The sequence below is a fragment of the Bubalus bubalis genome, chromosome 5, assembly GCF_019923935.1.
Source record: "Bubalus bubalis isolate 160015118507 breed Murrah chromosome 5, NDDB_SH_1, whole genome shotgun sequence".
NCBI lineage: Eukaryota > Metazoa > Chordata > Mammalia > Artiodactyla > Bovidae > Bubalus > Bubalus bubalis.
In genome coordinates, this window is record NC_059161.1 from 45,275,097 (window position 1) to 45,302,076 (window position 26,980).

At 39.3% G+C, this 26,980-nt stretch overlaps 1 protein-coding gene across 8 annotated transcripts in view; it reads right to left on the bottom strand.

Annotated features, from left to right (window-relative positions):
• The window catches only part of RGS7 (regulator of G protein signaling 7), a 484,679-nt gene that overhangs the window by 32,411 nt on the left and 425,288 nt on the right, over nt 1-26,980 (bottom strand). For all 8 annotated transcript variants that reach the window (XM_025285993.3, XM_025285995.3, XM_025285994.3 and 5 more), the window contains one exon: nt 2,525-2,599. In XM_025285993.3, coding sequence (XP_025141778.1) covers nt 2,525-2,599 — 75 coding nt within the window. The remainder of the gene's footprint in view (nt 1-2,524; nt 2,600-26,980) is intronic.

Sequence of the window (26,980 nt, forward strand, 5' to 3'; positions counted from 1 at the left end):
GTTGAGCTCCATGGTTCCACTCTTTACAACATTTCACTTTGCTATGACAATGTGTTTATACCATTCAGTGAGGGCTGATGGTATCTGAAGAGCAACACTGAAAACTAATGATTTTCAAGTTTTCAAAAACAATGATGCAGTGTGAAGCACTGGTAAGACACCATCACTGAGTACAGAGCTACAAGGACAGTGTAAATTTATTAATCTTTAAGTTCTATCTCATCAATTCAGATACTTTCTTGTGTGATTCAGAGCACATCTCAGCTGGTGTCTATAGTGGAAACCAGACACAAAGTAATATATTTTGACCTCTTCAAAATTCAGGAAGCAGTGAGAAGTGACTTAATGCACTCTGGGGTAGCTGATTGCATGTTTGAATTTGGTACCACAAAGCTAGTCCCGGTACACTAGGCCATGCTGTGAGCGGAGGGTGAGAGGAAATGCCTAGGGCTGATCATAAGAGAGAGGGGCCAACAGGCTTGCTGTGGTCTGGCTTTGCCTCTTTTTCTCAGAGATATGCTAGGACCAAAAGCTTTTGAGCACCTCACCTGAATGGATTTTATGGCACTTTTTCTGTGGCTTCTTTATCCTAACATCAAGGTAAACAATTTTAAAAGAACAAAAGAAAAAAAAAGGTATGTGGACCATAGTGGGGCCTTTGACTATAATGCTTATTTCTAGGGATGGAAGAAAAAGACATTAAGAAATTAGACTACAGAAAAAACTTAGTACCTGCTGCCTGGACACATATCCTAGAAAACGCTGCATAAGTAAAAAGCTATGGAAGAGAAGGTCTTGAACTCTGTGGAATGGTTTGATCTAATGGCACTGACCTTTGGCTGTGTCCTCAGAGTGACTACTATGGGCCAGATAACTTTATGTGCATCATTTTTTATGGAATAAATATAAATATCTTCTATATTTACCATCTGAGCCACCAGGGAAGTTCAAAACGAATCTGTGTGTGTGTGTGCTAAGTGGCTTCAATCATTTCCGACTCTTTGAGACCCTATGGACTGTAGCCACCAGGCTCCTCTGTCCATGGGATTCTCTGGCAAGAATACTGGAGTGGGTTGCCATGCCTTCCTCCAGGGAACCTTCTCAGCCAAAGGATCAAACCCAGATCTCCTGAGGCTCCTGCACTGCAGGTGGATTCTTTATCATTGAAAAATATCTTCTATAATAACTGTCTGAGCCATGGGGAAGCCCAAAGAAAAAAAACGCCTTCTATATGTATGTGTTACTTTAAAAAGTATAGGTACTTCGGCTATGTGTTTTCAAAAGATTGTATTAAACGTCATTGAATTCAGGATAGCACTTCGTTTTTGTTACATACTTCCTCATATAAGAGATCCTAAACCTATTGCCACGATCCTATAGTTATGCCACAAAATTTTGATATTGAAATGTGGTCTTCATACAGTACCTATAATTAAACATCTTTATGATGATGTCTTTTTCTTCAAATTTTTCTCTAACAATGCCTGTCTCTCATGAGTACCGCTTGTTCTCAGATAATCTCTATTTATTTTCCCTCATTTCCTGGGCTCTGAAAGAGACACCTTTTCTGCTAATGGCTCTCCTCTCAGCTCTCCTGTCACAGCACCTCCACACCTTGAGACCTTGGCATGTTTGAGAATCAGGACGGGGTCTATTTCCTGGTGAGAGAGGAACTGACAGAAGTCCAGGGCTTGAACCTCCAGATTTTCTTCTAGTCAAGTAACAAGGAAGAGCAGGGAATAAGCTATAAAGGACTCATGAAATGGAAGAAGAGGGTTTTTTTGTTTGTTTTTTGTTTTTGTGGTTGACGTCCTCTAAATGAGGCAGGAGGTAGATACTCCCCCAGCTCCCTACAGGGTAAAGTGACTGGAGATTCATTCCCTGTGGACTGAAAATCCAAGATGAGAGTAGCAGGACAATTAAGTGGGGAGGCAGGGCCCTGCCAGACCACATATTTCTCATTCTTGAAGTCAGGAGACTTCCCTGACCACACATGCACAGAAAGGCTCCTTGGAGGCCAAAGGGGAATGATGCCAAGGGATGTTCTACCCATACGCCTTTTCTGTGAAATCCATCTTGGCTAAGAGATGTGTGCACGCACATGGGAGGGTCTTAGATACACCAAATATGGACTGTGAACCAGGCGAATAAAAATGATTGGCCAAAAGAAACCAGGAAGAAATTCCCCATAAAAGTAATTCAAACTGCAAAGAGGGTGTGACTCAGGGACTCTCCTGAGTCTGCCCATGTGTCTAGTAATGTACACATAATGTACTCTCTAAATAAATACTTTTTTCATTACTTTCCATCTCAGGAAATTAATTTCTGCAAAGCTGAAGGGGCAGGGCCCTTGTCACTGACCACTGGTTTAGTGGCTAGATGCCGTGCTCTTAGTGTTGCGACCTGGCCTCAATCTCTGGCCGGGAAACTGAAGCCCTACTTTAAGCCACTGCAGGCCGAGGCCACCTGAGATCATACACAGTACAACACATTGCAAGATCAGCACAACAAATGTTGATTTTACCTTTCGTGTTTTGTGTGGATTTCTCATTCTGGATGACTTCTTAATGTCCACTTCAGTGGTATTTACACATCCAGGCTAGAAATGGAAAACAGAGAGACAAAGAAATCTTTGGGTGTAAAGTTTCTGATGTGCACATTCACTTTCCAGGGCCCGAGTAAACGCTGTGATGACACAAGCCCCCAGCAGCCCTGTCCAAATGGCCCCAGCCTCTTCTCTGGGCAGTTATCCAGTGAGAAAATGCACTGCCTTCTTTGACATCTTAAGTTTAAAAGTCTTCAGATACCGTTCGAGAATAACTACCAGAGAAACAGGAAAAAGAAATACAAGAGATCTGCATGTGAAAGTGAGTGTTAGCTGCTAACCCAACAGATTCAGAGCAAGGGTATCCAGAGACCAAATAAGGTGATGCCCCCAGCTGATATCTGCATCCAGCTTCCCTCAGAGTCTACATTATCTGGATGAGATGACACTTATTAGACGGTGGTGTGCATCTCCTAAGTTAGAAAATCAATGGCATTCAGCTGAACCAGCTCAAATCCCAGAGAAATTTTTCTACAGGGATCTATGACATCCAGTGACTTGGAATATTTGTTTGTCTGTAGACAGAATGTGCAGTGGAGTTAATGGTCAAAATGTGGAAGATGAAGAAAGCAACTGGTAATCAACAGACCATGCTTCTTTCCAGAATTCTTTTCTTTTTCCTTTTCCATAGACAGGTGAGCCCCTTTCAAACAGGGTGGGTTGGAGGAAAAGTTTGGACAGTTTGCTCCTTGATTTTTGACAACCACAGGAATATCATTTTGCAACATTTATTTTTCTGTTGCAAAGAAACAAAGAACTCTAAAGCTTCTTTCTTATTTGGAGAAGAGAAAAGGAGGGAGGGAGAAAGAAAAAGGAAGAGGTAGAAGGAGAAGGAAGAAGAATAGGAAAGAGAGAGAGGGTGGGAGAGAGAAAACACAAATCAGGAAACAGAAGAAAGGAGATTAAAAATACTTGAGATCTTAAATGGAGAAAGGTCCTTCAGTTCAGTTCAGTTGCTCAGTCGTGTCTGACTCTTTGCGACCCCATGAATTGCAGCACTCCAGGCCTCCCTGTCCATCACCAATTCCCGGAGTTCACTCAAACTCACGTCCATCGAGTCAGTGATGCCATCCAGCCATCTCATCCTCTGTCGTCCCCTTCTCCTCCTGCCCCCAATCCCTCCCAGCATCAGAGTCTTTTCCAATGAGTCAACTCTTCACATGAGGTGGCCAAAGTACTGGAGTTTCAGCTTTAGCATCAGTCCTTCCAAAGAACACCCAGGGTTGATCTCCTTCAGAATGGACTGGTTGGATCTCCTTGCAGTCCAAGGGACTCTCAAGAGTCTTCTCCAACACCACAATTCAAAAGCATCAATTCTTCGGCGCTCAGCATTCTTCACAGTTCAACTCTCACATCCATACATGACCACTGGAAAAACCATAGCCTTGACTAGATGGACCTTTGTTGGCAGAGTAATGTCTCTGCTTTTGAATATGCTATGTAGGTTGGTCATAACTTTCCTTCCAAGGAGTAAGCATCTTTTAATTTCATGGCCACAATCACCATCTGCAGTGATTTTGGGGCCCCCAAAAATAAAGTCTGACACTGTTTCCACTGTTTCCCCATCTATTTCCCATGAAGTGATGGGACCAGATGCCATGATCTTCGTGTTCTGAATATTGAGCTTTAAGCCAACTTTTTCACTCTCCTCTTTCACTTTCATGAAGAGGCTTTTTAGTTCCTCTTCACTTTCTGCCATAAGGGTGGTATCATCTGCATATCTGAGGTTATTGATATTTCTCCCAGCAATCTTGATTTCAGCTTCTGCTTCTTCCAGCCCAGCGTTTCTCATGATGTACTCTGCATATAAGTTAAATAAGCAGGGTGACAATATACAGCCTTGACGTACTCCTTTTCCTATTTGGAACCAGTCTGTTGTTCCATGTCCAGTTCTAACTGTTGCCTCCTGACCTGCATACAGATTTCTCAAGAGGCAGGTCAGGTGATCTGGTATTCCCATTTCTTTCAGAATTTTCCACAGTTTATTGTGATCCACACAGTCAAAAGCTTTGGCATAGTCAAAAAAGCAGAAATAGATGTTTTTCTGGAAGTCTCTTGCTTTTTTTGATGATCCAATGGATGTTGGCAATTTGATCTCTGGTTCCTCTGCCTTTTCTAAAACTAGCTTGAACATCTGGAAGTTCACAGTTCATGTATTGCTGAAGCCTGGCTTGGAGAATTTTGAGCATTACTTTACTAGCGTGTGAGATGAGTGCAATTGTGTGGTAGTTTGAGCATTCCTTAGACATCACTTATCCTTTAGATGTAATTGGAAGTTAGCAGTTACATGGTTGTATTTCCTTTACTTGCAACTTTTGATACAGGATGCAGGGATCTCTGGTACTAATTAAAATTATTACATTGTATATCTCTGCTCAATTTCTCTGTTTTCTCTCCACAGACTGAAAGATCATCAGTTCCCCTTGAAAGTGACTCCAGAGAAAATATGAAAGTGGAGAAAATGAGTTTAAGGAGCTGGGAGGACATGGAGGCAAGGGCGAAAGGCAGCACTGATGTGATAGAGAAAGAAGTTGTTCTCCACAAGCATGGCAAGCAATAGGGATTAGCTCTTTGTATAATGAGAACCTAGGACATTTTTCTTAGAGAACCTTCTCCTGAGAGTACAACCATTGTGACAATACTCCACTACAATGTTGTAAGGGATAAAGAAGAAAATGAAGAAAGCATTTTTCTCTTGAATTGTTTTCTTTGTAGGTTGTGTGTGAAATATATATATATACTATAATACACTGCCCTGTAAACATTAAGTGAAAGTGAAAGTGAAGTTGCTCAGTCGTGTCTGACTCTTTGCGACCCCGTGGACTGTAGCCCACCAGGCTCCTCCGTCCATGGGATTCTCCAGGCAAGAACACTGGAGTGGGTTGCCATTTCCTGTAAACATTAAATAAACTATAAATTTGGTTTGCATATCTATTTAAGAATAGAAATAGCACAGCCAAAAATAAGTAAATAAATAAATAATTTATAAAAGAAAAGAACTTCCCTGGTGGTCCAGTGGTTAACAATCCACTTGCCAACACAGGGGATGCATGTTCGACCCCTGGTCCAGGAAGATCCCATATGCCATGGAGCACCTAAGCCTGTGCGTCACAACTTCTGAGCCTGCACCCTGAGCCTGTGAGCCACAACTACTGAGCCAGAACTATGGAAGCCCATGTGCCTAGAACCCATGCTCCGCAACAAGAGCAGCCGCTGTCATGAGAAGCCTGCACACCACAAGTAGAGAGCAGCCCCAACTTGATGCAGCTAGAGAAAGCCCACACAGCAACAAAAGGCAAACTCAGCCAAAAGTAAATAGTAAATAAATAATTTTTTCAAAAACAACAGAAGCAGCTGGTTTAGCACCATGATCTGCTTAGAAGTGTCAGAGAAAGGAAGAGCACCCTCCTGGGTGAGACTTATTTACTAACTGACACTGAGCGATTCACTTAAACTTTATCGGCATCAGACTGATCAGTATTTGATATTCTGATTTAATTTTCTGTGGCTGGTTCTAGTATAAGTGTACATTAACAAGTCCCCTCTCCCCTACTACCAGCCATTCCATATCCTCTCTCACTGATGATTTTAATATGCAGCCAGGAGTCATAGACGCTTGCTCCTTGAAAGAAAATCTATGACAAACCTAGACAGCATATTACACAGCAAAGACATCACTTTGCTTACAAAAGACCATCTTGTCAAAGCTATGGTTTTTCCGGTAGTCATGTACGAATGTGAGAGTTGGACCATAAAGAAGGCTGCCGCTGCTAAGTCACTTCAGTCATGTCTGACTCTGTGTGACCTCAAAGATGGCAGCCCACCAGGATCCCCCAACCCTGGGATTCTCCACACAAGAACACTGGAGTCAGTTTCCATTTCCTTCTCCAATACATGAAAGTGAAAAGTGAAAGGGAAATCACTCAGTCGTGTCTGACTCTTCGCGACCCCATGGACTGCAGCCTACCAGGCTCCTCCATCCATGGGATTTGCCAGCCAAGAGTACTGGAGTGGGGTGCCATCGCCTTCTCAATTGATGCTTTCAGACTGTGGTGCTGGAGAAGACTCTTTTGAGAATCCCTTGGATAGCAAGGAGTTCAAACCAGTCAATCCTAAAGAAAATCAATCCTGAATATTCATCGGAAGGACTAATGCTGAAGCTCTAATACTTTGGCCACCTGATGCAAAGCCAACTCATTAGAAAAAGCCCTGATGCTGGGAAAGATTGAAGGCAGGAGCGCAGACAGGGACAACAGAGGATGAGATGGTCAGATGGCATCACTGACTCAGTGGACATGAGTTTGAGCAAGCTCTGGGAGATTTTGAAGGACAGGGAAGCCTGGTGTGCAGCATGGGTCGCAAAATGTCAGACAAGACTGAGCGACTGAGCAACAAAAATTCATAACCATTGATCTAGAAGTGACAAAGATAATGTTTTATAAATATTAAAGCAGTGTGTGTTCATTTCCCATTCATTTTCCATTTCCTTGCAGCCTTCTACCCCTAAGCTTATTAGAGAATGGTAGACACTGAAATTCCTTAAGCTCTTATTGATATATCAAGAGTCAAGAATGACAAGACAGATCATAGATTTTCTTCTATACTTTAAGGAGTGGGATAAATGAGAATGTGATATACAGGAAAAGGAAGGCATGTCCCTCTGTAACTGAGGGGAAAAAGAGAAATAAAGGTAAGATGCAGCATCTGACATGTGTCCTCATTTTCTTCCTCTGGAGAAGAAAGCCCAGGCAGAATGAAAAGAGCGATAGAAATGCCCAGTCAATTATGAGGGAGCCTATAATGTGTGGGTTGGATAGCTAGTCCCGCTTACCTAGAAGAATCACCACATGCCATCACACTCAATGTGAATCTTTACAATTGGAGTTGGCAAGAGAGATAAAACTGAGATAGTATTTCTCAGGGCCTGTAGGAAGTAGGCAAGAGATCCAGATTTTGTTGCATGCCTTAGTGGTAAAGGAGGCAGAAGTTGTGAGACTAATAGATGGATGGGAACCTGAGGTTGAGACAAGGCCAAAGTGTGCAGGGATTTTGTGCCGGTATCACAAATGTCTGGAATACAAATTCCTGTGAGCACCCAAAGATGAGATGGTATTCCCATAATAGCAGTCCCAGGAATAAACTTGACTGATGTATCTAAAACAGAAATCAGAAAGAAGCCAGAAGAAGTCTTGTGGATGGTTGATCCTTTCTCCACTGTATGAGATCATATAAAAACAAAGCATTTATACTCCAAACTCCTATCAAAACTACCTTGCATAGAAGCAGGGAAAGGTGGAACAAAACCAAAAGTGCGATCACTTACCCAAAATTTACCTAGCAGATGCTTTAAATGATTGCATCATACAGAGCACACACATTGAAGACTATCCTTCAAATGTTTCTGAGATAAATATGCCAATTATATTAAAAAAACACCAGAAAATATATTTTCTATATACACAAGAGGAGTCTGAACTAATAGAACTTGAAAGCTCCTTCTGTTATAAGCTAGAATTCTAAATCAATCTTACTTCATACCAAGTCATACCAAATGGGTATTTATAAATGGCCCTAGAAATTGTGTCAACCACTGAAGGCACGAAGTAGAAAGATATTTTCTCTTGTATAAAAATGTATCTGACTGCCCTCTCAAAGAGAATTTTCCTTTTCAAAGTTAAAAAATTTTGGTCTTTCAAATTTAGTTAATGAGCCCTTAGCAGACATCTAAAATTCTACTTGAACCAATTTTTAACACCATTGATCAGCAAATTAATGAGAAGTCATTGATTCTAAAAGTAAATATTATTAGAAGACTGAACCCTGAGGTAATGTCCCATAACTCAGCTCCCATTCCAGGCTAATGAAATATGCTAGTTCAAAATTTTTTGCTAATGGCACAATGGTTAAAATAATAAACTGAACCCGGGATGCATGTCTCAGTGGACTTCCAGCTTCCTTTCATTTCTAAAGAGCCCCTTAGGAAGCTAATGCTTAGACCAGTCTCTGGTATCTAAGCTTACATAGGGGATTCTTGAAGACTGAAAAAGCTTCAATACTCAAAGCCCTCTGGTGTATTTCTGAATAATTAATGTCATTTCAAAATAACTACTTTCAGAAATCAGGCACTGAAGTGGGTGAAATATGGGAATATTTCTTTGGAATTTTTAAAATAATAATTTTAAGAAAATTTATTTTTGTATCTAAATCTAGTGATAAGTGGTAAGGTATAAAAATGAATGTATGACCATACCTCAATATTCTGTTAATATAGTAAGGATGCCAGACAGATGTATCATCACAGTGTGGGAGCCTAAGGACCAGGCAGTAGATGGCAGAGGGCATTACATGTCAAGAGGACATTCCAGACATCCATTCTTACGTGAATACTGCTGTTCCTCACCAATGTGGCAGGTAAAGATTTTTTAAAACTTTGCTTTTAAGTAAATTTGATGTGCCCCTTGGTTATTTTGAAAAGGCAGTTATCCTTTTGAAGCACATACAATATGTACCACTCAGTTCAGTTTAGTTCAGTCGCTCAGTAGTGTCCGACTCTTTGCGACCCCATGAACCGCAGCACGCCAGGCCTCCCTGTCCATCACCAACTCCCGGAGTCCACCCAAACCCATACCACTAGCTGGCAACAGATTCACTTGAAATGTTCAAAACGTATCTTCCCAATAAGACACAAATGACAGTACCATTACCAAGCAGGCACTCAGTAAAAATGGTCAAATATGTACTATTTTACAGATATAATGAAGTATACATTACTGTTGGATTTAAGAAATAATACAATTGCATTTACATTGGCCTAGAAAAGAACTATTTCTAGTGATTCAAAGGAGAATTTATTTTCAACAAAACTAACCTGTGTTGTAACACTACTATAATATTGTTTGCTAAAAGCAGAATTTAATGTCTTGGAACCCATTCCTGCAGGGGCAAAAGGAGCATACTGTTGAGAACTATTACTGACACAGTGCTCACTTAAGTGTCTTAAAGAGTTGCAAAACAGAAGCTGGAATTCTTGGTTTCACTGTTGACATTTTATTTAAAAGAATTTAAAAATCACTTATTTCCTCTCATGACATAATGCATTTTTATTACCTGTAGCAGAAGGCACACCTGAGTTCAGGACAACTTGGGATACCTGAAGGGTTCTTTGATGAAGAACAGCACTATTAATAGTAATGGAGAAAACAACTCCTAAATTCAATCACTATGACTGATACATAACTGCAAAACAGTGTCCTAAGGGACGAATAAGTGGAGATTTAAGAATCAGGCAGCACATGGAGCTGATAGTAGAGATACACACATTCCTGGAAATTAAAAATTCAGACTTGACTCTGGGAAAATTAACATTTTGAATATATGTTAATTATTGGTTCAAACAAATACATTATTGAAAATGATTTGTCCATCTGTAACACTGTACCAGTTTTAAAAATTCAATTTGCAACATATTGTACCTCAGTTAAAATGATCCCTTATTCTTATACAAAGCAATTCTAGGTTTTTAAAGTGTTCAATCTCAGGATATTTTTTAAAGATCCAGTTCAAACTTTTCTTTCTCTTCTTGGGCACTTGCCAATTGATTTAACTTCTGATCCTTTCAGCTTGGCTGACCTACTCATTTACTAAATGCTACACACAAACTGAAAGAAGTTGTCTGTGGCTGGAATTCTTCTCCCTGTCTTTTGAAGGAGTTGGCTTTTTTGATATAATCTTTTATTTACTGGCTGTGCTGGGTCTTCATTGCTGTGAGGACTTTTCTCTAGTTGGGATGAGCAGGGGCTACTTTTTAGTTGTGGTGCTTGGGCTTTTCACTGAAGCAGCTTCTCTTGCTGCTGCGCACAGGCTACAGAGTGTGCAGGCTTTAACAGTTGTGGTTCCCGGGCTCCAGAGTACAGGCTCAACAATCATGGTGTGTGGGCTTAGTTGCTCCGCACTAGGTAATCGAACTCCGAACCAGGGATCAAATCCAAGTCTCTGGCATTGGCAGATGGATTCTTTACCACTGAGCCACCAGGGAAGTTCCTGGAATTCACTACATTCACTCTCCTCTATAATATTTACTCATTTGATTTCTACTCAATCTTAATTGTTGTCTATAGATTGTTAATTAAGTAATCCTACTTTTGTGTATTTTATGAATGACCTCTGCATGTCAAGAGGCACAAGGAAGTCTACTATGGCAGAGGAGGGAGAAATATACCAGGACAGCCTGGAATTGTGCAAAGTGGTTAGCTTAGGTAGAAATTATAGATTATGGTAAAAATCTCTGGTTCAATTCTAAACATAAGTGGTAGTTACTGGAGTGTTTCAAACATGAAAGTGGCTTGGTATGCTCTAGATTTTTAAAAACCCACTCAAACTTTATATCCTTCATAAAAAATTGGACTAAGTGTGAAATGATAAACTATAAATAAACTCCTAAAAGATAACATAAAAGAAAATTTAGGTGATCTTGGGTTTGGCGATGACTTTTTAATTCAACAGCAAAGGCACAATCTATGAAAGAAATAATTGATAAGGTGAAGTTCATAAAAATTAAAAGCTTCTGCTCTATGAAAGATACTGTCAAGGAAACATGAAGATAAATCACAGACTAGGAAAAATGTTTGCAAAATACAGATCCGATAAAGGATTATTATCTAAAATATACAGAGACTCTTAAAATTCAATGATAAGAAAATGAACAACATGGTTAAAAAATGGGTAAAAGATTTGAACAGGCAACTCACTGATGAAGATATACAGATGGGAAATAAGCATGAAAAGATGCTTCACATCATGTGTCATCAGGAAACTGTAAATTAAAGCAACAATGAAATACCATTACACCACCTATTAGAAAGACCAAAACACTGGCAATTCCAGATGCCTAAGAGAATGTGAGACAACAGGAACTCTCATTTGTTGTTCATGGAAGTGTAAAATGATACAGTCACTTTGAAAGATAGTTTGGTGGTTTCTTACAAACTAAATATACCTCTAATCACACAATCCAGCAATTGTACTCTTTAGTATTTATCCAAAAGAGTTGAAAAGTTAGATCCTCACAAAAACCTGCATGTGGATGGTTTATTTATAATTGCCAAACTTGGGAGTACTCAAGATGTCCTTCATTAGGTGAATGGATACATAAACTGTGGTATAGATATGCAGTGGAATATTTTTTAGCACTAAAAACAAATGAGCTGTTAAACATGAAAAGACATGAAGGAAACTGACATGCATATTACTTAGTGAAAGAAGTCGATCTGAAAAGGCTACACATAGTATCATTCCAACTATATGACATTCTGGAAAATTGCTGTTGTTCACTTGCTCTGTCATATCCAAATCTTTGCAACCCCATGGGCTGCAGCATACCAGGTTTCCCTGTCATAACCTTGGAGACAGTAAAAAAAAAAAAAAAAAAAAAAATCAGTGGTTGCCAGGGGTTGGGAATAAGGAGTAAGAATAGGTGGAGCTAGAGGGTTTGAGGGAGCAGTGAAATTACTCTGTATGATACTGTAATGCTGGATATGTGTCATTATACATTTGTTCAAACCCACAGAACGAAAAATACCAAGAGTGAACCTTAATGTAAACTATAGATTCTGGGTGACAGTGATGTGTAGGTTCAGTTATAACAAAGTATCATTCTGGGGATGTTGATAATGGGGGGAGGCTGTGTGTGGGAAGGGAGGAGGGAGTATAGGAATTACCTATACTTTTTGCTTAATTTTTCTGTGAACCTAGAACTGCTCTACGAAAGTCTACCTAAACAAACAAGCAAACAAATTGGGAATTGTGAGTCCTTTGGGAACTGATTATCAGGATGGGGATAGAACAAAAGTGGAAGCAAGGACACCAGTTACAGGGCTACTGTAATCATCTAGGCAAGAAATGATGCTGAGGGCATATGCACATCAGCATTAAAGATTGTGGGTATTGTATTTGGGAAACATTTTGAAGCCAGAATCAGTAAAATTTGCTGATGTGTTGGGTTAGGGAGCTAAAAGGAAGAGAATTGTCAATGATGACTTCTAGGTTTTGGCAACTGAGTTGCCATCAGCTGAGATGAGGAAGCCTGGGACAGAAATAAATGGAAGTGAAGACATGAGTCAGAGATAACTCTGATATTGTATTTACATGTGATTTTTAATATTTACTGAATTTTCCAATTGGAATGCAGCTCCTTATGCAGTCATTATCAAGAGTCATGAGACTTTGCAGAGATGCAGTGGTAAAGAAACTATCTGCCAATGCAGGAGACGTAGGACAAGTGGGTGGGTTTGATCCCTGGGTTGGGAAGATCCCCTGGAAGAGGAAATGGCAACCCGCTCCAGTTTTCTGGCCTGGAAAATTCCATGGACAGAGGAGTCTGGCTGACTACAGACCATGGGGTCACAAAAAGTTGGACATGACTGAGCACACATGCATTCATTGAGTAATGGCACAGATCATTTCCAACATCAATGTTTGTACAATAACCTGCCTCTGACCCAACCTTTTGTGTCTTTGCCTTTTTGCATCATCATTGCTGATATAAGCACATCACTGAATGTGCAAGATTATTATCTAATGGTCAGTTACCAAGAGGGTGGTAGAGCAGCCTCCTTATTCAGAGTCTTGGCTATACTTCCTTAAATTCTTCTTCACATTCTCCTGATCTGCTCTGGTTGAAATAAGACCCTTCCATTTTACATCCATGAATGGTCTGTTCACCCTTCAATGATATTTCCATTTTATATACTAGCTGAGGTGGTGCTAACACAGACTGTTACAGTTCTCAACAAGCTACCAGGAGGAGTCTAACAAGTAAGTCTGCCTAGAGCTTCTCTGTGATCAATGGCATTGCTCACGCTTCAGGTTCATTTTAAAATACTGAAAATATTCCCAGCTAGAATTATTCAGGAATAAAAAAATCACCAAGACTTAGTTGTTGTACTTACCTTGAATAAAATATTGAATATGAGCTCCTTGAAGAGACAAAGCCTGAGGCGCATGTGCGTGGACCCTTTTGTTCTGTTGCACCTGGTCTGCCACGTACACAAGTGACTGACCTCCAGCACTTTCTATGATTCTTTCCTTACAAAAATCTGGTTGTAATTTGGGGACATGCAAAGATTTTTCAAAGGGGAGATTAAAAAGATCCCTCTTGGATTTAGCATACCAACTCCAACTTGCCATACACAGAGGAGCCCTGGGTTGGCTTCTAGGATACTTCCATAAGCATCAGTGACATGGCTTTTGGTTCACACTGTGTTGTTGTCTCTCTGGGATCTCATTCATGGAAGGTGAGCAGCAACATACAGTCTTGGAATCCCTGATCCTCAGACTGAATATCATCAAATGACTTAGAAGTTTTGATTTTAACTCTTTGACTGTGTTTACTGAATGGAAGAATGAAGGAATGAAACCTAGGCTAGCTCTCTGATGGAAACAAAAGTTCCTACAGCATAAAAATTGAGAACCCAAAAAGTAGGAAAATGTGACCAAATTGGTGACAGAAATTTTTAATTCTGTAAATATTACTATTGCTAGTACTGGTGATTTAATGGTGTAATATAAAAGGTGAAGAAGAACCAAATAAAATTTTCATTGGTATAAATAACTCTCAGTAAGTTCAAAATGCTTATAATAATTATTATAATAGATAACATGAGACAACTAGAAAATTACAAGTTCATAAAAATCATATTGGAACATATGATGAATTACATATATTGAATGTAATAGTGCCTTGAATTACAATAGTGATCTTGAACTCAAAATCCTTTAATTCCAAAGGATATAAGAGGCTCCAAAGTAATCTGTTCCACAGTGGAGAGGTGTACCTCCCATTTACAGGCCAGGCAAGGAGATCCAACCAGTCCATTCTGAAGGAGATCAGCCCTGGGATTTCTTTGGAAGGAATGATGCTAAAGCTGAAACTCCAGTACTTTCGCCACCTCATGCTAAGAGTTGACTCATTGGAAAAGACTCTGATGCTGGGAGGGATTGGGGGCAGGAGGAGAAGGGGATGACAGAGGATGAGATGGCTGGATGGCATCACTGACTCGATGGACGTGAGTCTGAGTGAACTCCGGGAGTTGGTGATGGACAGGGAGGCCTGGCGTGCTGCGATTCATGGGGTTGCAAAGAGTCGGACACGACTGAGCAACTGAACTGAACTGAACTGAAACTGAATGTGCTAAAATGTCCTAATGATACATGATGTTGAACACCTTTTCGTATACCTACTTGCCATCTGTGTATCTTCTTTGGTGAGGTGTCTATACAGATCTTTTGTCCATTCTTAATTGGTTGATTTATTTCTCACTGTTGAGTTTTAAGAATTCTTTGGATACTAGTCAATTTTCAGTTACTTATTTATTTTGATATTATGCTCCCAATCTGTGATTTGTCCTCTCATTCTTATAACAATGTTTCTCACAGACCCCAAAGATTTAATTTTAATAAACTATCTTATCAAATTTTTCTTTCATGCCTTTAGTGTTGAATCTAAAAACATATCACCAAACCAAAGGTCATCCAAATTGTCTCATATGTTATTCTCTAAGAATTTACAGTTTAGCATTTTACATTTAGGTGAATGATCCATTTTGAGGTAATTTTTAAAAGGTGTAAAGTCTACATCTAGATTCATGTTTTCCTTCTGTTTTTTGAATGTGGGTCTTCAGTTCTTTCAGCAACATTCTTGGGGAAGACTATTCTTTCTCCATTGACTTGTTTCACCCTTTGTCAAATATAAGCTGACTATAAATTTATGTGGATATAATTCTGGGGTCTCTATTCAACTGATGTATTTACGTATTTTCTTATCAGTACTACGCTGTTTTGATTACAGTAGCTTATATACAGAGTACATCATGCGAAATGCTGGGCTGGATGGAGCTCAAGCTGGAATCACGATTTCTGGGAGAAATAGCAGTGACCTCAGATATGCAGATGACACCACCCTAATGGCAGAAAGCGAAGAGGAACTAAATAACCTCTTAATGAAGGTGAAAGAGGAAAGCAAAAAGCTGGCTTAAAACTCAACATTCAAAACCCTAAGATCATGGCATCCAGTCCCATCTGCGTGTGTGTGTGTGTGTGAATCGTTTAGTCATGTCCAACTCTTTGTGACCCTATGGACTCTAACCTGTTAAGCTCCTCTGTCCATGGAATTTTCCAGGCAAGAACATTGAAGTGGGTTGTCATTCCCTTCTTCAGGGGATCTTCCCGACCCAGGGACTGAACCCCAGTCTCCCACATTGCAGTCTATTCTCTACCATCTGAGCCACCAGGGAATCTGATCACATCACTTCATAGCAAATAGATGGGGAAAAATGGCAATAGTGACAGACTTTGTTTTCTTAGGTTCCAAAATCACTGTGGATGGTGACTGCAACCATGACATTAAAAGACACTTGCTCCTTGGAAGAAAAGCTGTAACAAACCTAGATAGCGTATTAAAAAGCAGAGACATCACTTTGTCTACAGAAGTCCATTTAGTCAAAGATATGATTTTTCCAGTAGTCATGTAAGGATGTGAGAGTTGGACCATAAAGAAGGCTGAGTGCCAAAGAAATGATGCTTTCAACTGGTGGTGCTGGAGGAGACTCTTGAAAGTCCTTTGGACTGCAAGGAGATCAAACCAGTCAATCCTAAAGGAAATTAACATTGAATATTCATTGGAAGGATTGATGCTAAAGCTGAAGCTTTGGCCACCTGATGCCAAGAGCTGACACATTGTCAAAGACCTTGATGCTGAGAAACACTGAGGCAGAAGGAGAAGTGGGCAACAGAGGATGAGATGCTTGGATGGCATGACCTACTCAGTGGATAAGAGTTTGAAGAAACTCCGGGAGATGGTGAAGGGCAGGGAAGCCTGGTGTGCAAAGAGTTAGACACGACTGAGCAACTGAACATGAACACAGTCCTCTGACTTTGTGGTTCTTTTTCAGTATTGTGGAAGTTATTCTGTGTCATTTATCCTTTCCATAAATTTTAGAATTAGTTTGTCAATATCCACAAAATAATTTGCTGGGATTTTGATTTGGACTGTGTTAAATCTATAGATCTAGTATTGAAGAACTAACATCTTCACAATACTGTCTTCCTATCTCCATACATGAAATATTCCCTGCATTTATCATGATCTTTATTTTTTCCAGCAAATACTGAAGTTGCTTCGATATTTTCCCCATATTATTCTTGTGTGTTTTGATAGACTTAAAATCTCTATGTAATAGCATTTAACTTTTAGTGTTAATGAAATGGTATTGTGTTTCTAATTTCAAATTCCAATTGTTTATTGCTAATATATAAGAAATCAGTTGACGTCTGTGTATTAACTTTATATCCTTCAACTATATTATTGCAGTTTATTAATTTTAAGAGGTTTATTGCTGTGGTTGTTGATTCCTTGTGATTTTCAACATAGAAAAAACCATGTTATATGTGAACAAAGACAGTTTTATTTCTTCCTTCCCAATTTCCTTTTTGCATATCTTTTTTACTTTATTTATTTTTAAATTGAAGGATAACTGCTTTACAGAATTTTGTTTTCTGTCAAACATCAACATGAATCGGCCATAGGTGCACATATGTCCCCTCCCTCTTGAACCTCTGTCCTATCTGCTTCACCATCGCACCCCTCTAGGTTCATACAGAGCCCCTGTTTGAGTTCCCTGAGACATACAGCACAATGTACGCACGTTTAATTTCCTTTTCTTGTCATTATATTAGCTAGGTCCTTCAGTAAGATGTTGAATAGGAGTGGTGAGAAGGAACATGTTGCCTTGTTCCTGATGTCAGAAAGAAACCATCTATTAATAGTATTTCACCATTAAGTATGATATTAGCTGCAGGTTTTTGGTAAATGTGCTTTATCAATAAGTTGAGGAAGTTCCTCTCTATTCCTAGTTTGCTGAGAATTTTTATCTTTGAATGAGTGTTGGATTTTGTCACATTTTTTCTGCTTTTATTGTCACGAGTATATGATTTTTAAACTGTTGATTATGGAATGTTGAACTAGCATTGTGTACATGGAATAAATTCCACTTGGCTGTGGTGTATACTTCTTATTATACAATTGTTGGATGTCATATATTCATAATTTATTGTAATTTTGCAGCTGTGGGTCATGAGAGATATTTGTTTGCCTTTCTTGCAATGACTTTGTCAGGTTTGGGTATTAAAGTAATGCTGGAGTCATAGACTGAGTTATTCATAGGAAGTAGGCCCTCTGTTCTTTTCAGGAAAAATAGTAAAAGAAAAAAAATTGGTATAATATCTCCTTTAAATGCTTTCTGGAATTCCTCAGTGAATTCATCTGGGATTTTGCTTTCTATTTTGGAAGGTTATTTGTTATATATTTAAATTCTTTTGTTGAATAGATTGTTTAATCTTTAATAATAGATACAACTCTATTCATTAATACATGTAGGCATATTCATATTAATTACTTTTTGGGTGAGTTTTGGTAAACTGTGTCCTTCACAAAACTTGTGCATTTCATGTAGGTTTTCAAATTCGTGGGCATAGAGTTATTCACAACATTCATTTCTTATCAAAATAACACCTGTGTGATCAGTGGTAATCATTTCTCTTCTATTTCTGCTATTAGTAATTTGTGTCTGCTCTCTAACTAGAGAGGCTTCCCTGGTGGCTCAGCCTGTAAAGAACCTGCCTGCAATGCAGGAGACCTGGTTTGATCCCTGGGTGGGGAAGATCTCCTGGAGAAGGTGAATGGCTACCCACTCCAGTATTCTTGCTTGGACAGAATCCCATGGACTGAGGAGCAATTTATCAACCTTACTGAACCAGCTCTAAGTGTTGCTGTATTCTCTATCACTTTCCTGTTTTCAATTTCATTGATTTCTGCTCTAATTTTTATTTCTTTTCTTCTGGGTTTTTCTAGTTTTCTAATATTAAAGTTTAGATTATTGATTTTAGGTTTTCCTAACATATGTACCAATGCATATTTTTATAAATTGCCAAGTACAGCTTTCAATGCATCCACAGATTTTGATAACATGTATTTTCATTTAGCTTGAAATATTTTACAATTACTCTTGAAACTTCTTTCTGACCCATATATTATTTAGAAATGTGTTGCTTAACTCTAAGTATTTTGTCATTTTCCATCTATTTTTCCATTACTGGTATCTAGTTAATCCCACTGTGGCCTGGGAATACTTCATACAATTTCCATTAAAATTCTTTTACATTTATTAGGGTGAGTTTTGTGGCCCCAAATGTGTTCTTTCTTAGTGTGTTCCATGGGAATTTGAGGAGAAGGTATATTCTGCTGCTATTGGATGAAGCAGCTTATGCTATCAATTAAATCCAGTTGATTAATGGCACTCTTCAGTTATGTTCTTATTGATCTTCTGCCTGTTAGATCTGTCAATCAATGACAGAGGTGTGCTGGAGACTACAACTATAATGGTGTATTTGTCTATTTCTCCTTGCAGTTCTATCAGTTTCTGTCTCATATTTTGATGCTCTATCGTGCACACATATTAAGGATTGCTATGTCTTCATGAATAATTGATCTCTTTATCATTACATAATGTTGCTCCTCATCGCTGATAATTTTTCTTGATCTGGAGCTGGCTTCATCTGAAATTAATACAGCTACTCACTGACTATGCTAAAGCCTTTGACTGTATGGATCAAAACGAACTGTGGAAAATTCTTGAAGAGATGGGAATACCAGACCGCCTTACCTGCCTCTTGAGAAGCCTGTACGCAGGTTAAAGAGTAACAGTTAGAACCGGACATGGAACAACAGACTGGATCAAAATTGGGAAAGGAGTACATCAAGGTTGTATATTGTCACCCTGCTTATTTAACTTATAGGCAGAGTACATCATGTGAAATGCTGGGCTGGGTGAAGCACAAGCTGGAATCAAGATTTCCGGGAGGAACATCAACAACCTCAGATATGCAGATGACACCACCCTTATGGCAGAAAGTGAAAAGGAACTAAAGAGCCACTTGATGAAAGTGAAAGAGGAGAGTGAAAAAGCTGGCTTAAAACTCAACATTCAAAAAACAAAGATAATGGCATCTGGTCTCATCATTTCATGGCAAATAGATGGGGAAACAATGGAAACCGTGACAGACTTTATTTTCTTGGGCTCCAAAATCACTGCACCCAGGGACCACAGCCATGAAATTAAAAGACATCTGCTCCTTGGAAGAAAAGCTATGACAAACCTAGACAGTGTATTAAAAAATAAAGATATCACTTTGCCTACAAAAGTCTGTATAGTCAAAGCTATGGTTTTTCAAGTAGTCATGTATGGGTGTAAGATTTGGACCATAAAGAAGGCTGAGCACTGATTAAATGAAGCCTTTGAACTTTGGCCAAAGAAATGATGTCTTCGAACTATTGGAGAAGACTCTGAGAGTCCCTTGGACAGTAAGGAAATCAAACCAGTCAATCCTAAAGGAAATCAACCCTGAATATTCATTGAAATGACTTATGCTGAAGCTGAAGTTCCAATACTTTGGCCACCTGATGAGAAGAGCCGACTCATTGGAAAACCCCCTGAAGCTGAGAAAGACTGAAGGCAGAAGAAGGGGATAACAACAAAGGACAAGATGGTTGGATGACATCACCAACTCAATGGACACCAGTGTGAGCAAGTTATAGGAGATGCTGAAAGACAGGGAAGCTTGGCATGCTATAGTCCATGGTGTCACAAAGAGTCAGACATGTCTGAACAGCTGAACAACTCCACCTATCTTTTGACTAGCGTTAGCATCCCTTTCGGAGAAGGCAATGGCACCCCACTCCAGTACTCTTGCTTGGCAAATCCCAGGGATGGAGGAGCCTGGTAGGCTGCAGTCCATGGGGTCGCGAAGAGTCCTACACGACTGCGCGACTTCACTTTCTCTTTTCACTTTCATCCATTGGAGAAGGAAATGGCAACCCACTCCAGTATTCTTGCCTGGAGAATCCCAGGGATCGGGGAGCCTGGTGGGCTGCCGTCTATGGGGTCGCACAGAGTCGGACACCACTGAAGTGACTTAGCAGCAGCAGCAGCAGCATCCCTTTACTTTCTCCATAGCTTTACTTTAGTTTTAATCTGTACCTGTCTTTATACTTAACATGAGTTTCTTAATATATAATTAGGTTTTAGGTTTTCATTCACTCTGATAGTCTCTCCCTTTTAATTGGTGTATTTAGGCCACCACTGTTTAAAGAGATCATAATATAGCTGGATTGCTAATGCTAAGTCACTTCAGTCGTGTCCGACTCTGTGTGACCCCATAGACGGCAGCCCACCAGGCTCCACTGTCCCTGGGATTCTCCAGGCAAGAATACTGGAGTGGGTTGCCATTTCCTTCTCCAATGCATGAAAGAGAAAAGTGAAAGTGAAGTCGCTCAGTCGTGTCCGACTCTTAGCGACCCCATGGACTGCAGCCTACCAGGCTCCTCTGTCCATGGATTTTCCAGGCAAGAGTACTGGAGTGGGGTGTCATTGCCTTCTCAGAAAGCTGGATTAATACCTGCCATATCTTTTTCATAGTTTTCTATTTGTTGCCATTGCTCTGATTCTTTTCCTTTTCTTTATTTTTTCTATTTTTCTACCTTCTATGTTTTCAATTGAGAATTTTTGCTATTCCTTTTGTTTGCCTTTCTTAACATATTAATTCTATTTCATTTTAAGCTTTCCTCAGCAGTTGCGTTTTGGTTTGCAATACATATTAACATCAAATCAGATTCCTCTTTCTAATCACACTATACTACTCCATTCAATTACCTTATAATAGGTTATTCCCAATGCCTTCTCCTTTCTGTGCCCTTTAACACTGCTATTATCATTTGAACGATAATTAAAAATAAAAAAATAGACCTGAGTTTCTGACCTATGGTGTTTCCTTCTTTCTGAAGATTTTCTGCATTTCTTGCAAGTCTCCGGATGACAGAGTCCCTCAATTTTTGTTTATCTGAGAAAATGTTCATTTCTCCTGCACTTATAAAGGATAATTTTTCTGGATAGAATTCTGAAGTTTTTTTCTTTTTCTTTCAACACAAAATATTTCACTCTGCTTTCCTGCTTGCATGATTTCTAAAAGTCTGATGCAATTGTTAATCTTTTTCCTCCCTATGTAAAGTGTTTCTTTTTCCTCTGGCTTCTTTGAAGATTTGTCCACTTTCTGAAATTTAAATGTGTTATTTCTAGGTTTGGATGTTTTGATATTTAGTCTAGTTGGTGTTCTCTAAGCTTCTTGGCTCTCGGTTAGCTATTAATTTTCAGAAATGATGGGTCATTACTGCTTCAAATATTTCTTCTCTTCTTGCTCTCTTTTTTGTCTTTCTGGTATTCCTATCATATGTATGTGACACCTTTAATAATTATTTCACAGCTCTTCTCTTTTTCATCCTTATTCTCTTTGCAGTTGGGTTTTGGAAATTTCTATTGACATTTTTTTCAAGCTCACTGATTATTTGCTTGGCCATGTCCAGTCTATTTAGGAGCATATCAAATGCATTCTTCATTTAATGTTAAGGCATTTTTTATTCTAACATTTTCTTCTGATTCTTTCTTAGAATTTCTATATTTTTGTTCATACCTCTATTCTTTATTCCTTTATGTTGTTCATTTCCTCCATTAGAAGCCTTAGCACATTTTTCGTACTTGTTTCAAATCCTTAGTTTGATAATTTCAACATCTCTGCCATATTTGAGTCTGATTCTGATGCTTTATGTGTCTGTTTGAGCTGCCTTTTTTTTTCCTTTTATTCTATGTGAATTTTTTGCTGAAAGCCAGATATCATGTATTGGGTAAAGGCCCTGAGGTGAACAGGTGTTTATTGTATGGTTTGCATATCTAGCGAGAGGTTCAGTTCAGTTCAGTCGCTCAGTCATGTCCGACTCTTTGTGACGCCATGAATTGCAGCACACCAGGCCTCCCTGTCCATCACCATCTCCCGGAATTCAGTCAAACTCATGTCCATCGAGTCAGTGATGCCATCCAGCCATCTCATCCTCTGTCGTCCCCGTCTCCTCCTCCCCCCAATCTGTCCCAGCATCAGAGACTTTTCCAATGAGTCAACTCCTTGCATGATGTGGCCTAAGTACTGGAGTTTCAGCTTTAGCATCATTCCTTCCAAAGAAATCTCAGAACTGATCTCCTTTAGCTAGAGGTTAAGTTGTATTTACTGCTTTCTTTTGTTATATCAGAGATAAACTTTCCTCTGCTTTTGTTTGTGTCTCCCCAGTTGTCTTCAGGTTTCCCTTAGGCTTTTTAAAACACAAACATTATTTATTTATTTATTTATTTTTGGTTTTGCTGGGTCTTCATTGCTGCAAGGGCTTTTCTCTAACTCGGCAAGGGGCAGGGGGCCACTCTTTGTTGAGGTACACAGGCCTCTCATTGCAGTGGCTTCTCTAGGGCTCCCGGGCTTCAGTAGTTGCAGTTCCTGGGCTCTAGAGCATAGGCTTAATAGCTGTGGCACATGGGATCGGCATGTGGGATCTTCCTGATCAGGGATCAAACACATGTCTCCTGCACTGGCAGACGGATTCTTATCCAGTGAGCCACCAGGGAAACCTCTCTCTCAGTTCAGTTCAGTTGCTCAGTTGTGTCCAACTCTTTGCGACCCCATGGACCGCAGCATGCCAGGCCTCCCTGTCCATCACCAACTCCCGGAGTTTACCCAAACTCATGTCTATTGAGTAGGTGATGCCATCCAACCATCTCATCATCTGTCGTCCCCTTCTCCTCCTGCCTTCAATCTTTCCCAGCATCAGGGTCTTTTTCAATGAATCAGCTCTTCGCATCAGGTGGCCAAAGTATTGGAGTTTCAGCTTCAGCATCAGTCCTTCCAATGAATATTCAGGACTGATTTCCTTTAGGATGGACTGGTTGGATCTCCCTGCAGTCCAAGGGACTCTCAAGAGTCTTCTCCAACACCACAGTTCAAAGCATCAATTCTTTGGCACTCAGCTTTCTTCACAGTCCAACTCTCACATCCATACATGACCACTGGAAAAACCATAGCTTTGACTAGATGGACCTTTGTCAGCAAAGTAATTTCTCTGCTTTTTAATATGCTGTCTAAGTTGGTCATAACTTTCCTTCCAAGGAGTAAGTGTCTTTTAATTTCATAGCTGCAGTCACCATCTGCAGTGATTTTAAAGCCCCCCAAATAGAGTCCCTCCTTAAGGCTTCCTAAATAAGGCTTGAGATGTGCAGTTTTTTCCTTTGCAGTTCCCTGTTGTTGTTTAGACTCTTTTAATGTTGTGGCTGGCACAGAGGGAGTGGAAGCATTCTATAGTTCTAGGATGAGGTGCCAGTCTTTTCGTGAGCCTGTGCTCTGGGGCTGTAACCTTTACAAATTCCTCTCCAATTTTTCCCCCCTCACTTGGGTGAGACCAGGATTAGGGTCTGGTATTTCCTTTTCTTTGTGTTGGTGAGGTTCCTGTACAACTCTGATAAGTCTCTCTTAAAGGCAGATCTTGTTAAGAAGATGAGAATGTTCTGAGAGTATTTGAAAATTGTTCCTTTTTCCCTTCCCCTGAGAGATGTACAAAGGGATTTCTCTTCAAACTTCACTGTGAGAATCTGGTAGAATTCCTGGAGGCAAAACTCACAAGTGTGTGGTGTCGCCTCAAGACCGGGCTCCCTTGGAGTCTTAACTTTCAAGTTAGTCTTCTCTGAACCTCCAGCTATTTGTCCATTACAGGTTAAGTTTCTTACCCCAGTATTGGTTCTTTGGAGGTTTCTGCTCTTGGGCTTCTGGTAAATTGTGATTTCCTGTGTTCACCTGTCTCTCCAGTTTTAGGCACTTACAGCATTTTGCCTAGTGACCTCATTCTGAGATGAATGTAAGAAAAATGGCTGATTTTCAGTTTATTCAGCTCTTTTTCTTATTGTGAGATTGAGAGTGATAATTTCCAAGATGATAATTTCCAAGATCTTTCAATGCTGGACTGGAAGTCTTGATTCATTTTTTAAAACAATTAGTGATTTTTCTTACTGTATATGTAAACACATTAAATTTTAATTTTAAAACACATTAGCATAAAAAGATAAAATCAACAGAATTTCAGCATTCATAAATAAACTATTGTTGATATTCATGTATATATCTTTTCAGTCTTCTCTCTACACATCTGCCTGTCCCTCTGTCTTGTCTATCTATCTAGCTGCATACCTATCTATCCATCCACCTACCTATCTATTTACTTATGCCATTTGCAACAACCAATGAATTAAAATGGACCTTTGGACCTAAGAGTGTAAGATTGTATGCAAATATATGGTCATTAAAAATTGTTTGAAAATTTAATAGGTAAAAATATAAATGTTTCCCATTACATTTTTTACTTCTTTGATATTTTCTCACTGATGTATGAGTTCTATATATAAATAAGATTACTCCTTTATTATATATGATAACATATAATACCATTCACCTTGTTTTTCTATTTTATTTTGAGGTCTGCATTGCTTTTGAACCTAAGACCGAGCTGATGGTTTTGTGTGATAAACAAAAGTCTGGAGTAACAAGTTGAATCATGAATATAACAAGTTAGTGAAAATAATAAATTGAAAATCAAAATTATGGATAAAATAATGGAGTGTTAACCCTATGGAAGTTAATTTAGCATCAATATATCATGAAACCCTCTACTGTCATATAGCAGAATACTAATACAGTAATGGGGATAAACAAATTATAACTATATGCAATAACATGAAAGACTCTCAAAGGAAGATGTTGAATATGAGAAGAGTGATATTAATAATTCCATTTATATAAAGACAGAAATAAGCAAATGTATCTATGGTATGAGAAGTTACCACTGACCTAGGCAGCAGTGACTGGAACAGTCCCTGGTAGGGCTCTGGGATCCTGGTGCCTTTGTTGTTGTTCAGTCACTCAGTTGTGTCTGACTCTTTGTGACCCCATGGACTGCAGCATGCCAGGCTTCCCTGTCCTTCACCATCCCCTGGAGCTTGCTCAAACTCATGTCCATTGAGTCGGTGATGCCGTCCAACCCTCTCACCCTCTGTTGTCCCCTTCTTCTCCTGCTTTCAATAGTTTCTGGCATCAGGGTCTTTTTCAGTGAGTCAGCTCTTCTCATCAGGTGGCCAAAATATCAAAGCTTCAGCTTCAGCATCAGTCCTTCCAATGAATATTCAGGGTTGATTTCCTTTGGGATTGACTGGTGTGATCTCCTTGCAGTCCAAGAGACTTTCAAGAGTCTTCTCCAGCACCATAGTTTGAAGGCCTCAATTCTTTGACGCTAGGCCTTTTTTACTGTCCAGCTTTCACATTTGTATATGACTACTAGGAAAACCATAATTTTGACTAAATGGACTTTTGTAGGCAAAATAATGTTTCTGCTTTTTAATATGCTATCTAGGTTTGTCATTGCTTTGCCAGTCAAGGCTGGTGAACTGGTTCTGTTCAATTCATGAAAATTCATTGTGCACTTAAACTTTGTGCAATTTTCTGTATGTAGGCCATCCTTTAGAAAATTATTATTGAGATATAATTGACATATAACATTATATTCACTTCAGGTGTACAATATGATTTAATATATGTATATATTACAAAATAATATTGCAATATATGTATATATTGCAAAACTAGATAATAAGTCTACTTAACGTTTATCACCACACAGTTTAAACTTCTTTCCTCATGATGAGTATTTTTAAAATCTACTGTCTTAGCAACTCTTCAATATACACTTTGGTGTTAGTGACTAAAGTCAAGGTGCTGTACATCATATCTCCTGGACTTACTTCTTTTAAAACTGGAAGTCTGTACCTGTTTACCCGCTTCACACCATTTCTCCCAGCATCCCAACCCCCAACCTCTAGCAGCCACCAATCTGTATCTAAGAGTATATTTTTTGGATTCTACACATAAGTGAAATGATATTGTATTGGTCATTCTCTAACTTATTTCACATGCCCATGCTGCCACAAATGGCAAGATTTTATTCTTTTTATCCAACCCCCAACCTCTAGCAGCCAACAATCTGTATCTAAGAGTATGTTTTTTTGATTCTACCCATAAGTGAAATTATATTGTATTGGTCATTCTCTAACTTATTTCACATGCCCATGCTGTCACAAATGGCAAGATTTTATTCTTTTTATGACCGAATTATAAATGTGTTTGTGTATGCACATGTGTGTACACAAACACATATGTACATACATACGGGACACCTCATTTTATCACACTTTTTATTGTTCTTCACAGATGTCATGTGCGTGTCAGTGCTCAGTCATGTCCCACTCTTTATGCACCCTATGAACCATAGCCCCCCAGGCTCCTCTGTCCATGGGATTTTCCAGGCAAGAATAGAATACTGGAGTGGGTTGCCATTTCCTCCTGCAGGGGATC